This window comes from Diceros bicornis, chromosome 20 (genome assembly GCF_020826845.1).
Source record: "Diceros bicornis minor isolate mBicDic1 chromosome 20, mDicBic1.mat.cur, whole genome shotgun sequence".
In the NCBI taxonomy this organism is placed as follows: domain Eukaryota; kingdom Metazoa; phylum Chordata; class Mammalia; order Perissodactyla; family Rhinocerotidae; genus Diceros; species Diceros bicornis.
The window spans coordinates 61,861,443-61,875,590 of NC_080759.1; the positions used below are offsets into that span (position 1 = coordinate 61,861,443).

The 14,148-nt window shown below is 56.0% G+C and overlaps 1 protein-coding gene across 1 annotated transcript in view; it reads left to right on the plus strand.

The window, feature by feature from the left end:
• The window catches only part of ZDHHC11B (zinc finger DHHC-type containing 11B), a 45,314-nt gene that overhangs the window by 13,860 nt on the left and 17,306 nt on the right, over positions 1-14,148 (plus strand). The window contains exons 4-9 of the mRNA XM_058563516.1: positions 202-377; positions 896-997; positions 3,950-4,074; positions 7,466-7,621; positions 10,442-10,551; positions 11,531-11,565. Coding sequence (XP_058419499.1) covers positions 202-377; positions 896-997; positions 3,950-4,074; positions 7,466-7,621; positions 10,442-10,551; positions 11,531-11,565 — 704 coding nt within the window. The remainder of the gene's footprint in view (positions 1-201; positions 378-895; positions 998-3,949; positions 4,075-7,465; positions 7,622-10,441; positions 10,552-11,530; positions 11,566-14,148) is intronic.

A 14,148-nucleotide genomic window follows, 5' to 3' on the forward strand; every position in this document is an offset into this window, starting at 1 on the left:
AAAGCCTTGTCCCTCCTGGAGGAAGGAATCAGGGGGCTTGTTGTGTTGGCCATGGGCGTGCGAGAGGTCCCTTGGTCTCTGCCACTAGCTGGGCACGTGGCTCTGGTGGCACTGGCCTGGACACCTCCCTGCCTCCAGTGGACACCTGACACCATGCTGACCAGGCCCTGGGCTGAGTTGTTCCTTGACAACCCCCCACAGGTGACTGGTGCGCTTTTCTTTTTCCACTTCATCGTCCTCTTGATTGCAACGTCCCTGGACCCGGCCGAAGCGAGCATCCGCCTCAAGAACTACCCGGAGCCTCTGCCGATCTTCGACTCCTCCAAACATGTGCACGTGATCGAGAACCAGTATTGCCATCTGTGCCGGGTCCCCGTGTGAGTGCGTGGTGTGGGGCCCTGCGCCCAGACCGTGGACTGCCGAATTTAGCTCTCCAGCCACTGTGGGGGCCTGCAGGGACTGGGCGTGGAGAGGTGGGGTGCCTGCCCGAGGGCCCGCCTGTGTGTCCACACAGCTGACGGGCACTGCTCCCTTGATCTAGGAGCAGAGGGAGCACGTCTTCCTTGGGTTTCTCAGATGAGTCCCCTGCCCTCACCAGGTCAGAGCCCGGGGCTGCTCAGGGCCCCGGGGTCTCCACTGGCCCTAGGATGTCAGTGGGCGGCCTGGGACGGACGGAAGCCCAGTGGCTCCAGGCGGGACCCAAGCCCGGCCTCCAGGCCTCAGCCCCTGGCACCACGTGGCAGGCGTGGCCGAGGGAGGGCAGGATCCACTGGGCGGAGGTCCTCTCCGCCCGGGGCTGCTGCCGTCTCTCTTCTCTCAGGCGGGCTGGGGCTCTGACCCTGTCCCACCTGCACGGACTGCTGACAGGCTGCTCCCCCCGAATTCTGCCTTCCAGAAGTAAGAAAGCCAAGCACTGCAGCACCTGTAACAAGTGCATCTCTGGCTTTGACCACCACTGCAAATGGCTGAATAACTGCGTGGGGACCAGGAACTACTGGTGAGGGGGAGGGGGAGGGGCGGCGGCAGGGGGCGATGGGTGAGGTTGGGGCCACGTCCCAGCCTCCAGCACAGTGGGCTCAGCATCCCTCTGGTCTCCTCGTCTGGTTCTGGAACGTGTCTGGGTGGAGCTGTCCCTGGAAGGGCCACGTCAAGCCCATCCTCACAAAGTAAGTTGCTGGAGACCGCCATTAGCGTCAGCAAGAAGCCCGTCTGTGGGGGCACAGGCTGGGCTGATGAGTCCTCGACCCGCTGGCCTGGCAGCCTGCTCTCCCCCTGCCGAGGCTGTCAGGCCCCGAGTACAGAGGCTATGGGCCGGGGGCTGCGCCAGGAGTCAGTGTCCAGCCATGGGCAGGACGCATCTCCTCCGCGAGCTCAGGGTGCAGGGCCTATGGGGTTCACCAGGGCCCCACATTCTGGAGCCAGGCTGTCAGCTCCGCTGGCTGTGAAGAGCTGTGCGTCACTGCGAAAACACAGCGAGCGCTCTCCCTGGTCCTCCACGCCAGACGTGGAAAGAGAAGGCCTCTGGGAGGGGGGCTGCCAGGCTGCTGTCCAGGCGGAGGGTGGAGAGGGCGCTACATTGCTCACCACACACAGCAGCAAGCGTGCAACGTGGATCTGCGTCACCCGGCAGGGAAGACCACATGAGAAATGCATGAAAAGAGGCCTTGCTGCTTTGAGCAAGAGGGAAATCCAGAGCTTTGATAATTAGAAAAGTCCAGTCAGAATTGCTAGTCTGGAAGGGACCTGGGACCCCCTGTCCCGCCGTCCCCCCTACAGAAGAGGAATCCCTGGAAGGTCAGAGGGCAGGGTGGAACCATGGTCCGCACGCCGGCACGCCCCCGCTCCCCGTGGATGCGCCTCCTTAGGGCCTCAGTGTGTCAAGCCGGCTGGTCACCTCTAGGTCCGGTCAGCGGTCCGGGGAGAGGCGAGGGCCGTCAGGGGACAGGCGAGGGTGTGTGACCCCGCCCGCGATGAGGACGGAATGGGCCAGGCTCCACTGACAACAGGCTCCAGCAACAGAGCAGGCTGAGCTGGGGGTTCCCAGTGGGGCCGGGAAGACCCCTCAGCAGCGTGTGGGCCCCAGGAGCCCTCCCTGCGTCCACCAGGCAGGGTTGGCAGGAGGGAGCGGTGCCTGACCCACAGCAGGGAGAGGTCTACTTTCCTCGGATGGAGCCCACAAAAGGGAAGGGGCACTGCATGTGTAAAGGCACCCCCTCGTGTGGGTCGGGGCTCAGGGCGAGAGGAAAGGGCCACTGCCGGCCCATGTGCAGTGGGCGGACCGCCGGCATCCACCCCCAGTTCCCTCCTGTCCCTGCATCCTTCAGGCAGAGAAAGCAAGGGCATTTAGGGTATAATTTGGCCAAAACAGTTGACAAAGTCTGTAAAAGAGACCTTGAGAGAGAGGCCGCGCCTTGACAGCAGTGAGAAGAGGAGAAAGCGCAGGGCGGCGGAGGCGCGGCAGATTAAAAGCTGGAGAGAGCTGGGAGCCCACAGACACTTGGATCAAGGAAGGGAGCCGCTCCCTGTGGACGCTGGAGAGGAGAGGACGGTGACAAGCTTGAACGTGTGGTTGGACCTCCTGCCCGGTGCTGGGGCCTCTCTCCAGGGGGGAGGGGAGTTCTGCCCAGACAGCAGGAGGGAGATGACCACGAGGGTCCAGTCCGGGGCCTCCCCATGTCCCCACGGCCACCTCCTGTGGGCGCCCTCGAGGACCTGCACTCACACAGGAGAGAGTCGGCCTACACAGGATCATCCAGAAGAGACGCCTCGGGAGGGATGCTGGGAGCCAAGACTCAGCTCCCCCAGGGCAGCTTCTCCCCGCAGGGCTGCGCGCGTCCGCCTGGCCCTCGAGAACGCTCACACTTCAGCCCTCCCCTAAAGATATGTGTAAAGAAACTTCAAGAAGTTCCAGACAAGAAAAATGGAATCGACTAAATTTTACGTGAACAAAAGACGTTGTTTAACATTGAAAATGTTAGTGGAATAGTTTCTTTTAAACATAACAGCAGAAAGACTAAGGGAAGATGTTTTAGTGAAAGCGTATTCCAAGAATTGCTGCCTAGAATTTAGGTTTTTGGCGGGCAGATCACTCTCTGTGTGTTCAGAGTGCACACAGGGGCGCAGGAGAGACTCTGGTCTGGCACGGAAGCACGCGACATCATTTCTGGCACAAACACACGCGTGGGGCTTCGGAGGGTGTACCCTCTGCAGGCAGGATGGTCACGCTTCCTCGGGCCTTGAGATCAGCCACGGCGAGCTCGCGTGCTGTCCTGGCATCTATCGCCGCACACCCCCGGCCTCCCCCATCCCGCGTCAGTGCCCTTCATGGCAGGACGGCACCGTGGAGCATCCCCCACCTGTTCACACGCCAATTCTGTTCAACTGCGACAGTTACGAACCCTGACTTGAGGGTGAGAGCCCGTAAGGGCTCATTTTCCGCCATTCCAGGGCTTGGATGGGACCCCGCGTGCCGTGGCTGGGAGGGAGCCCTGGTCGGAACTAGAGGGAGCCGGGAATCGCAGGCAGGCCCTGAGCTGCGGGCTGGGGACACGGTGGAGTCCTGCGGGCCCAGGCAGCTTGGGCAAGTCACACCCTGTCTCTGAGCCTCAGTTTCCCTATTGTGAGCTGGGGGTGGCTCCCCCTCCTCTTGCAGCCTCTTGAGAGGATCACATGAGGTGGTGGTGTCAGTTGTGAGGTGATACAAACCGTGGGTACCATCAGTGGTGGGCACAGATCAGCGACCTCACCAGGAGAGCTTGACAGAAACGCTCAAGGATGCAAACAGAAAGAGGGGCTGAGCTCTAGGATGCGACCGGGAGCAGGACTCGTGGTGTGGGGGGCAGCGGTCAGCAGGGATGCCTGCGCCACCTGGATGCGCACGCGCTGGCCAACCGCGCAGTCCGGGGCTGCCCAGCTGGCCGGCTGGAGCCCGTCTCTGCGTCTCCCGCAGGTTCTTCTTCGGCTCTGTGGCCTCCGCCTTGGCCGGCCTGCTCTGCCTGCTCGTCATCCTGCTGTATGTCTTCATCCAGTACTGCACCAACCCTGAGGAGCTCCGCACGGACCCCCACTACAGAGGTACGCTGCTGCTCGGGCGGGGGGTCACTGCCACTCGGGGTGACGCGAGTGTCCTAGCCGCGCCTTCCAGCCGTCTGCCGGGTGCAAGTCTTCATCCCAGGTGGTGGGAAGCCCGGCTTGCCAGGCTGGGTGAGCAGTGCCGGCCGCAGCGGGAGGTGCCGTGGCGCTCTCCCCAGGCCGAGGGCGGCACCCAGGGTCCACACTTCAGCTCACCAGCTTCCCAAGCGCCCGGGAGGCAGGTTTGGGGCACAGGGGTGCTGGCGTGGCTGCTCGGAGGCCGTGCTTCCAGGCAGCATCTGGCATCAGAGAGTGGGGTCTGCACTCTGTCCCCCACAGTTGGTCACAGTGGGGAGCAGGGTGGGGTGGGAGGGCAGGCTGTCTGGGGACAGGGCCTGGGGTGACGCGTGGCTGCAGGCTCTGCGGGCTCAACACAGCTCTCTGCTAAGCGGGTCAAGGAGCCCGGCCTTGGGAACAGACGTCCACATCTAGCTAGAGGGAAGAGGTAGGGGCTGAAAGATACTCACCCCGGACCTGTGACTGTGCCCTTATTTGGAAAAAGGGTCCTTGCAAATGTGATTAAGGAGCTTGGGATAAGTTCACCCTGGATTATCCAGGGCCCTGAACCCAATGAGAGTGCCCTTAAAAGACACAGAAGAGGAGAGACACAGACACGGAGGAGGCCCTGTGACAGTGGAGGCAGAGACTGGAGTGACGAGGCCACCAGCCCAGGAAGGCCTGGAGCCCCAGGAGCTGAAAGATTCAAGGACGGATCCTCCCCTGGAGCCTCTGGAGGGAACACGGCCCTGTGACACCCTCACTTCCAGCCTCCAGAACTGGGAGAGGATAAATTTCTGTTGTTTAAGCCACCTGGTCTATGGTCATTGGTCACAACGGCTCTGGACACTGAGGCAGGGGAGGCCTTGGGTGGAGCACCTCCTCGTGTCCGTCCGGAACGCTCTGGGACCTCAGCCCTCGGGATGCAGTGTGAGGCCGCCCGTCTCAATCCCAGGCATCTCTCCAGAGTGAACTGCGGCCCAGCCGGCAGGGCAGGAGAATGCAGGCCCTCTGTCACTCAGCCCAGAACATTCCAGGAACCCCCGGCCCTGTCACAGGCTCCAACATCTCAGGTGCTGACGCTGGTCTTCACAGAGGCCCAGCCCTGGCTCCAGAGCAGTTCAGACCATGCCCTCCTCTTGGGGAAGTGCGCAGCCAGCACAGCCTGGCGGGCGGTGACGGGGACGCGGTGGTGGGACTGAGGCCCCACGTCTCCCTTCTCCCGGAGCCTGTGCCAGAGTATGCGTCCCGCCGCCGTCCGACCTGAAGCCCCACTGCGCCTCGCCCGAGGAGGATATCTCCTCCTCCTGGAGGGGGCACCGCACCCCACCCATCTCCACCCCCAGCACCTGGCACAGACGGGCCTTGTGGGATGGACCGTCTGACCTGCACCTGTTCCCAAATGTGACGGTGGACGGCAGGGGCTCAGCGAGACCAGGCAGCCGCTCCGCAGGAAGAGCTGCCCGAGCTGTGTGCACAGCGGCCAGAGGCCTCCGCCCCGGCCCAGCCTGACACTCTCCACACACGGCCTTACCCAGAGGGGCTGTCCAGTGCCCCGCAGCCTCCGGAACGGTCATCTTTCAAGGATGAGCTTCGTGAGTTCTACGTGGACGGCCCTGCAGCTCCTCCGTCCACTGCCAAGGGTTTGGCTGACTCCACGCCCTGGGACTTCTCAGCTGTTCCTGAAGCACCTTCTGAAATGCGGCTCGCGCCCAGGGAGCGGTAACCTCGACAAGCCCGAGGCCTGGGTGCATGCCCTCTTCTTTTGTAAGCGGTCATCCTCCCAACGATGGTCGGGTAACTGGGCCTTCACTTTTGTGGGCTGTGAGGAGCGGGAGGGGCAGGAGGAGCTGGGTGGCCACTGAGAGCCCACTGGCCTCAGTGACCTCAGCACATGTGCAGAGGTGAAATGAGGCTGAGTTCTCCCTGCGACTGGCCGGTTCTGGAACCACAGTGTGATTAGCTCCATGTGAATTCCTTGACTGTGGACTGAGGCAATTTCCTGGGTTGGCTGTTCCAGAAAATTCCACAAAGCTTCTTAATCACTAATTCCCTGGGATGCTTTGCTCTCATTGGTGGCAGTTCATCACGACACCAACAGCTAAGGGGACAAGTGTGGGGTCGGCCGCCCCATGGTCCAGCCCGGCCCCACGCACGCTGTGCTGCAGCCCCTGGGGGCACCAGACTCTGCCCTAGACGCTGCCCGCGGCCATGCACTATGACAAGGTGTGGCAGTCACCTTTTGGGATGCCACATAAGGGCGCCTGGGTCAAATACCTTTCTAGAATTTGTTGTGGAGCAGACATTTCAACTGGAATTCCACCTTCACTGGCCTGCCTGCACAACCCTTCACCGTCTTTCCTACACTTAATTTTTGGAAGTGGTGTGGTTGTGAGCATCAGCAGCCCTTGGGGCATGGAGGACCATATCCTAGGACTGACCCAGGGTGGTGGCTGTAGCCTTCCAGTTCTATTTGAGAGTGGCTGGTTGGGCACGGAGAGGGCCCAGTGAGGCAGCGTGGGCCTGCGGGAAAGGGTGAGTGCTGGGGTCAGGCAGAAGGGTCAGGCTCTGCGACCCGGGGACTTAGTTATCTCTCCCAACCTCACCTTCCAGATCTATAAAGTGGGACCATAATACCCACCACAGTCAGGAGGGGCTCAGGTGAGGCACTTAGGTACGGCAGGGCACACACCTAGGCGAGAAGGAGGTGGTTACCTGGGCAGGGAGGTGCTCACCTGGGCAGGGAGGTGCTCACCTGGGTGAGGAGGAAGCACTCTCCTGGGCAGGGAGGTGCTCACCTGGGCAGGGAGGTGCTCATCTGGGTGCGGAGGAAGCGCTTATCTGGGCAGGGAGGTACTCACCTGGGCAGGGAGCGGCTCACCTGGGCAGGGAGGTGCTCACCTGGGCGAGGAGGAGGTACTCACCTGGGCAGGGAGGTGCTCACCTGGGTGAGGAGCAGGCACTCACCTGGCCAGGGAGGTGCTCATCTGGGCGAGGAGGAGGCGCTCACCTGGCCAGGGAGGTGCTCACCTGGGTGAGGAGGAGGCGCTCACCTGGGCGAGGAGGAGGTGCTCACCTAGGCAGGGAGGCGCTCACCTGGGCGAGGAGGAGGCGCTCACCTGGGCAGGAAGGCGCTCACCTGGGCGAGGAGGAGGCGCTCACCTGGGCAGGGAGGCACTCACCTGGGCGAGGAGGAGGCGCTCACCTGGGCAGGGAGGCACTCCTTCAGCAAGGGTTTCCTCCTCCACTGCCAAGCTCTGTCCTGTGGTGCTCACCTGATGAGCGGTGCTGCCATGTCGCAGGTGCTGGACACATGCGCTCCCCCTTGTCTCCACAGGAATCTCCGAGAAGAACACGTGGCTGCTGTTCCTGCCCCTTCTCCCCGTGAAGACAAAGACCCCAGTGGTCCTGGGCATTGGGGTGTTCGTGCTACTGCTGGACATCTTCTGCCTCCTAATGCTCGGGCAGCTGCTCATCTTCCACCTCTACCTGAGTGCGTGTCCCCCGGGGCCCGCCTCCAGGTTGGCCAGTCTCTGCCCCTCGTGTTCACATGTGTCCCAAGGCAGGTGGCCCCTCAGTCGGCCTCTGCCAGGAAAAAGCTCAAAGCACACAGGACACATCACAGGAAGAGAAGAAACACCCAAGAGGGGCAGCAGGTCCAGCAGTGGCTGAATTCTGTTCTGAGACCTGCAGAAAACATGAAAGACATTTGAGTAGTAAGTTCAAGTGTTCAGAGAGAGAAAGGAACAGAATTTGTGAGGCAGGAACAGGACACTATGAAAAAAGAACAGGGGATTTAGAAAAACGCCCAGCAGAAATCCTAACAAGGAAAAGCATTAAACTCAGTGCCAGGGTATCCACTCACCAAACATGCTGCAGAGAGAACCGGTGGTTTTCTCGTGTCTACATGGTGGCTGCACGTGGAGGCTCCTCTGTGTCCTTTCCTCAGAAGTCACCACAGTTGCTCTCTGCAGCCTCTGAGAGAAGGCGGCACCAGGAGGAACCCAGAGGCTATGGGAGCGGGTCTGGTGTGGGGAGCGTCCCCAGCTGAGGCAGGGAGTGCACAGAGATGGCGCCCAAAGCCCAGTCCGCTGAGGCTCTTCCCAGAGCTTCCGAGTGCATGGGAGGGGCTGGGAGCCGTGGGGCGATGAGGTCAGGGATGCATTTTGGGGATGGCACCCCAGCAGCAGCGTGTGCACCTGCCTGGAGTGTCTGGGAGCCTGCTGCAGCCACTCAGGAGGTTTGTGATGAGTTCACAGGGGGAGAGATGGGCCTGGAGGACCCAGATTCACAGGCCTTCATGACCCCCTGGGGTCGGATGTGAGGACAGGGGCCTCCGACTCTCACTCGGCCAACCAGGAGGACAGCAGTGTCACGCCCTGTGCATGGGGACACACGGGAGACCCGCAGGGAGGGGAGAGACACGCTGAGCTCAGGCCGGCACATGTCGACCTTACAGTGTTCGGACATCAAAGAACAGATTTCCAGGAAAAACCTGCAATATTAGTTATTGTTAGTTAGAGTAAATTACCTAAACGTAGCCGCTTAAAACAACACGTTTCTTACCTCACAGTTCCGTGAGGCGGGCGTCAGCTCTGCTCAGCGTGGTCCCCTGGCCCAGGGTCTCTCGCGAGGCTTCAGTCAAGGTGCCAGCAGGGACACGGTCTCATTCGACGGGAGAGGACCCGCTCCCAGGTGCCTCGGGTCCTTGGCAGGGTCAGCTCTTTGCCCTGGCTCCTCGTGAGCTGCTCGCCAGCGGCCTCCTCCATCCCTTCTCGCGTGGACGCTCCACAGAGGACCTTGCAGCAGGACAGCTGCTTCATCCAAGGAGCAAGTGAGAAGGCAGCAAGGCAGAAGCCAGCCTTTTGCAGCCCAGTCCTGGAAGTGATGTCCCTTCAACTTCTCTGCAAGTCGCTAGGACCAGCCCACACTCCAGGGACGGGACTGCACAAGGCGTGCGTGCCCTGAGGTGGGCAGTGCCGGGGACAGGTCAGAAGCTGCCCCAAGTTGGGTGCTGCATTTTGAAGCTCGGGAGAGGGACATTCTGACGAGTCCTCTGCACATAAGTGGCGTGAAACCGCTGGTGAGGGCCAGATCTCCTGGGAAGACGTGTGGACGCAGAGAGTGCCAGCAAGAGGTGTGAGGAAAAGCCACACTCACGGCCAGTGGAAGAGAAGGCATCTCGGATGATATTAAGGAGGAGCAGGATTCCACAAATTGCCCCAAGCTAATGTGCGGGCACCTAATAATGTTGGAGGAAACACAGGCGCACGGTCACCTAGCGCACACTGCACTCTGGCCTCCAAGTTCCTCGCGTGTGAGGCTTAAAGCTGTGCGACTCTATCTCCTCCACGACTTTACCATCGCTGCCAAATTAAAACGTTTTACAGGAAACTTGGTCCAAACGAGTGTGAGCTCTGGGACACACAGGGCATGCTTATAAATCTGATTTTGATGGTATTTGTGCAAACTCACGCAAAAGAATGACTATTTTCACTAGCAATAAACAAGTGCAAATTCACATCCTCAAACTCGGACACAGGTTCTGAGGGAATGTGGAAGAATGGACCAAGGGCCAGCTAGAGTTAGTCAAGAAAGATAAGTCAAGCCCAAACAAAACAGAAACACAAGCCCTTCAGAACCTGCCCAGGAAGGGCTCCTTCCTCAGATGCCCACCTGCCCGGCAGGCAGCCTCTGTGGGCTGCACGGGGTGCAATGGGGCGGCCCGCCGCTCCCTCTGCTCCTCGAGCTGCAAGTAGCCTTCTGTGGGTGGCCCTTTTCACTTCCCAGAAATAACTACAAAACATCTGTTCTCATGCTTGTTGGTTTTTAGGGAAAAAGAAATGGAAAGTTTGGCCCGTCCATGGAACACAAGGCTAAAATAGTCACAGAACCCATTTTCATTAGTACTTCTTTTTTACTGACAAACCTGTATCTCAGGTTTTCTTCTAATAACCTCAGGTGCTTCTGCCACATGCTGCACAGCCAGCGGTTCAGCTTAATTAAAACGGAGCTGGACGCAGCGCTCGCCGCAGGTTCATGTTTACCTTCTGGGCCTGTGAGGCAGGCAGGGCAGCCGCCTCAGGATGGGGGGCCAGTGAGCCTCAGGCAAGTGCAAGGAGCTGCTGGCTGCTACCCAAAAGCCAGGTGGGCTCTGGAGTGGCCGTCCAGCAGCTCCTCAGTGTCCCAGGGTAGGAACCGGCTCCCGCCCCAGGTGGGGAGCCCTGGGAGGCCACCCTGCCTGCTTGTTGTTGAGCCCTACGCACAGCTGATGGACGGTAACCCCACCCTCTGCCTTCTTTCTCCTTTCTAGGGTCCAGGAGGTTGAGCACATTTGATTATATGATGCAGCACCGCCTCCAAGAGACTTCAAAAACCTCAGAAGGGGAGAAAGGGTCGTCCACCCAAATAGAAATGCCACAGGTACCGGATGTCCCTCTGTGTCACCATCCATGTTTGTCCAGGGCTGGGGCAATGCCCAAGGTGGCCTTGCAGCTAGGACCTCTTAGCCATAACCCTTTGCTTCTAGACTGGCACAGTCCTATGATTCTGTGTGTGTGAGAGTGTGCATGTGATGTGTGATGAAGGGCATGTTTGTGTGTGTTTGGTATCTGGTGTTCACGTGTGTGTTATATTATTTCTAAGTATACTCCTCACAGGATCAAGCCAGCAATGCTAACTCATTTTAGGCCCACCCATTTCTACAACTGTTCCTGATCAAATTAAAAAAACATTTGCTCTTCAAAGTTCACGATTAAGAAATTTTGAAAATATAAGCCACAGAAAGAAATAAAATATTTGTAAATCATATACTTGTATCCAGAATATATTAAAAACTTTCAAAACTCAACTATGAGAAAAATGACCCAATTTTTAAAACAGGCAAAAGATTTGAACAAACTCTTCTCCAAGGAGGATCTGTGGGTGGCAAATAAGCACTTGAAAAGGTGGTCGACAGCCTTCGACATTAAGGGAGTGCAAATTAAACCACGATACGATACCGCTACACACCAGTCAGAATGGCCAGAAGCAAAGAGACCAACAATACCAGGTGTTGGGGAAGCTGCAGAGAGGGAAGGCTCACACACTGCAGTGGGGAGGTAGAATTACACCACTTTGGAAAGCAGTTTGGCATGTTCTTAAAACAGCAAGTATATTCTTATCATTTGACCCAGCAATCCCACTCCCGGTTTCTTACCAAAGAGAAGTGAAAACACGGATACATGTCACAAGTGTGGAGAGGAAGGGTCTTCTCCCCCAGCGAGATCCTTTCCTGGGACCCAGGAGACACTGAAGTACCATCACTCAGGATCAACTAATAATTGGCTTGAACGTTGTGGAGGAATAAGCTCACCATCAACAACTTTTTCTCATTTTGTGAATTTTCGTTTATCCCCCACAGCACGCAGGCGAAGGCCTGAGTTCATCTGCACAGGGGTAAGTTGTCATCTTACTAGAGTTGTTTTCACTGTCTGAAAAATAGCTATAGTCTCGTTTCAACTGTCTTGCTTTAAAAAGTCTTCTTTACTCCAAGGTTATACAAATATCCTCCACATTCTTTGCTAATATTTGCATAATTTTTATTTGCTTTCTGTACATTTTGATTTTCAAGCCATCTTGAATTTATTTTTGTATTCACTGAGATAGGAGCCCAGGTCATTTTATTACAATATAACTCTTGGTGGCCATCTCGTTGATGAAATGACCCTCCTTTCCTCATCAAATCGAAAGGCCCCTTTTCTGGCACCCCAAATTCCCAGGAACACTAGGCTCAGATCTGCTTCTGGCCGCTGGTGTCCGTCTCATGGCTCTGTGCCCTACACCCACACTGTGCTGTTTTAGTGATAGGATTTCATTTAGCTGCCTTTTACTATCTGGTAGGACGAACCCTGCTCTCCAGGTGTTTTTCATCACCTTTGAGAATTCTTTCACATACTATTTTCCACGTGCACTTTAAAATCGCTTTGTGCAGTTCCAAGAAACCTAGAATTGGAACTGGAGTTGCAGCCAATCTTCACCTGTACGTGGGAGGGACCAACGCTTCCTCCCCACCACACAACCACGCCTCTCTGCAGGGTAATGACACGGGAAGTCCGTCTCCCCTGGGTGGTCAAGGGGAAGGAAGTGTTGGCCATGGGGGCTCCGCGGGGCACCAGCCTGCAGCGCACGTGGCAGAGACTCCAGGAGGCAGAAGAGGGACGCTTAGGGGAAGTGCACCGTTAGTCAGTTTCTCAAAGGCTGAGAATTACTTCCGATTTTTGCTCAGGTTAACAATCAGGGAGTATAGCTTAGTGTGAAAAGATCATTCATTCACTTTCAAATAACCCACTATTTCTCTTGGAAATTTATTTCTTTAGAAACCCGATTGGCAATACTGTTGTGAAAATTTAAGTGATTCGAATTTCACTTTGAAGTATGGTCTACCTTAAATCTAAGGACGTTTTTCTGTTAGCTCTTCCTGGCGAGAATCACAGAAGCCTAACTGGAAGTAGGAGGTCTGCGCACACTCCGAAACCAAACCAAACAAACCTAACCTGTTTCGGGTCGCCTAATCAGTGCATATCCGTTATAGAAATTTTGGACACAGCAAAAATTCCCATTGGGAAAACGAGTGTCACTCATAGTTCCCTACCCACCGATAGCCACTGCTGGCATTGTGATTAGTATCTTTGAAGTCTTCCTTTTTAATATTTTTCTTATTATTAGGAAAATAATATACATTATATACATAATGCATCATATAATGTTTTGTTTTATAAAAATATAATTGCATTGTACGACTCTTTGGAAGCCTTTTTATAAAACTCCTTTTTAAAAAACATATATTGTGGGGCCGGCCCCATGGCTTAGCGGTTAAGTGCACGCGCTCCGCTGCTGGCGGCCCGGGTTCGGATCCCGGGCGGGCACCGACGCACCACTTCTCCGGCCACAATGAGGCCGCGTCCCACATACAGCAACTGGAAGGCTGTGCAACTATGACATACAACTATCTACTGGGGCTTTGGGGGGAAAAAAAAAAAACATATATTGTGAACATTGTTAAAAGAAAAAACATGATTTTTAAGAGTATGAGTATAAATGATTCCATCTTTGGGATGTACCGTATTCATCATTTTTGGAAAATTATTTTCCATTTTCAATCTAGTCTTTACTTCTCCAACAGGAAAACGAGCTAACCCTGTTTATTGAAAGGCATAGTTGTGCGGGAAGCACGAGATGGTATGATGAAAGTTACAAGCCCTCTCGACGCATCAGGCAGTAGGACACCAGGGGCCTTTTTTGTTGCAGAAATGTTCCCTGGGTAACCTAGTAGTCAACCTAGTAGTCGACCAAATAGACACACAGGCTTGTTTTTTGGGCAAAGCTTGCTGTAGCACTTCAGAATCTCAGTTCCTAGGGATCAGGGAATATGTTTAAATCACGTGACGCTAAGCCAATACAAGGAAGAAAAATTCACTCAGTAAGTGCTTGTGGAGTGAGCTGATGTTAATCGCAGACATCTTTTAAGGGAAATCTTTGTGTAGGACTTTACAGGGTGTCTCTCTCCAGTAGTGGTTATCAGACCAATTCATTGGCAGCATTTCTTCTCGACCGTTTATCTGTTATGGAACATTAAATGGAACGGATGTATAGAAATTGACCAGATAAGATGAAAACATGAATAGGGGTAGGATCACACATGTGAAGATACTTCTCGTGTAATTTTAAAGGAGTTCCAGCAGCTGACGTCCATCAAGTGGCTTGTATCAGTTTTCAGTTGTTACATAGCAAATTCCCACAAACTGAGTGGCTTAAACGAGACTCACTATCTCACCGTGTCCATGGGTCCCCATCCTGGGCCAGCTCAGCTGGGTCTCTGCTTAGTGCCTCACAAGGCAGCAGTCAGTGTTCAGCAGGACAGCATTCCTTCCTGGAGATTATGAGGAAGAATTTGTTTCTAAGCTTATTTAGAATGTTGACCAAATTTATTACTTTCTCATGCTTTCCATGTTGCTCCCTCGGTCTTTAGGTCGTAGTGGT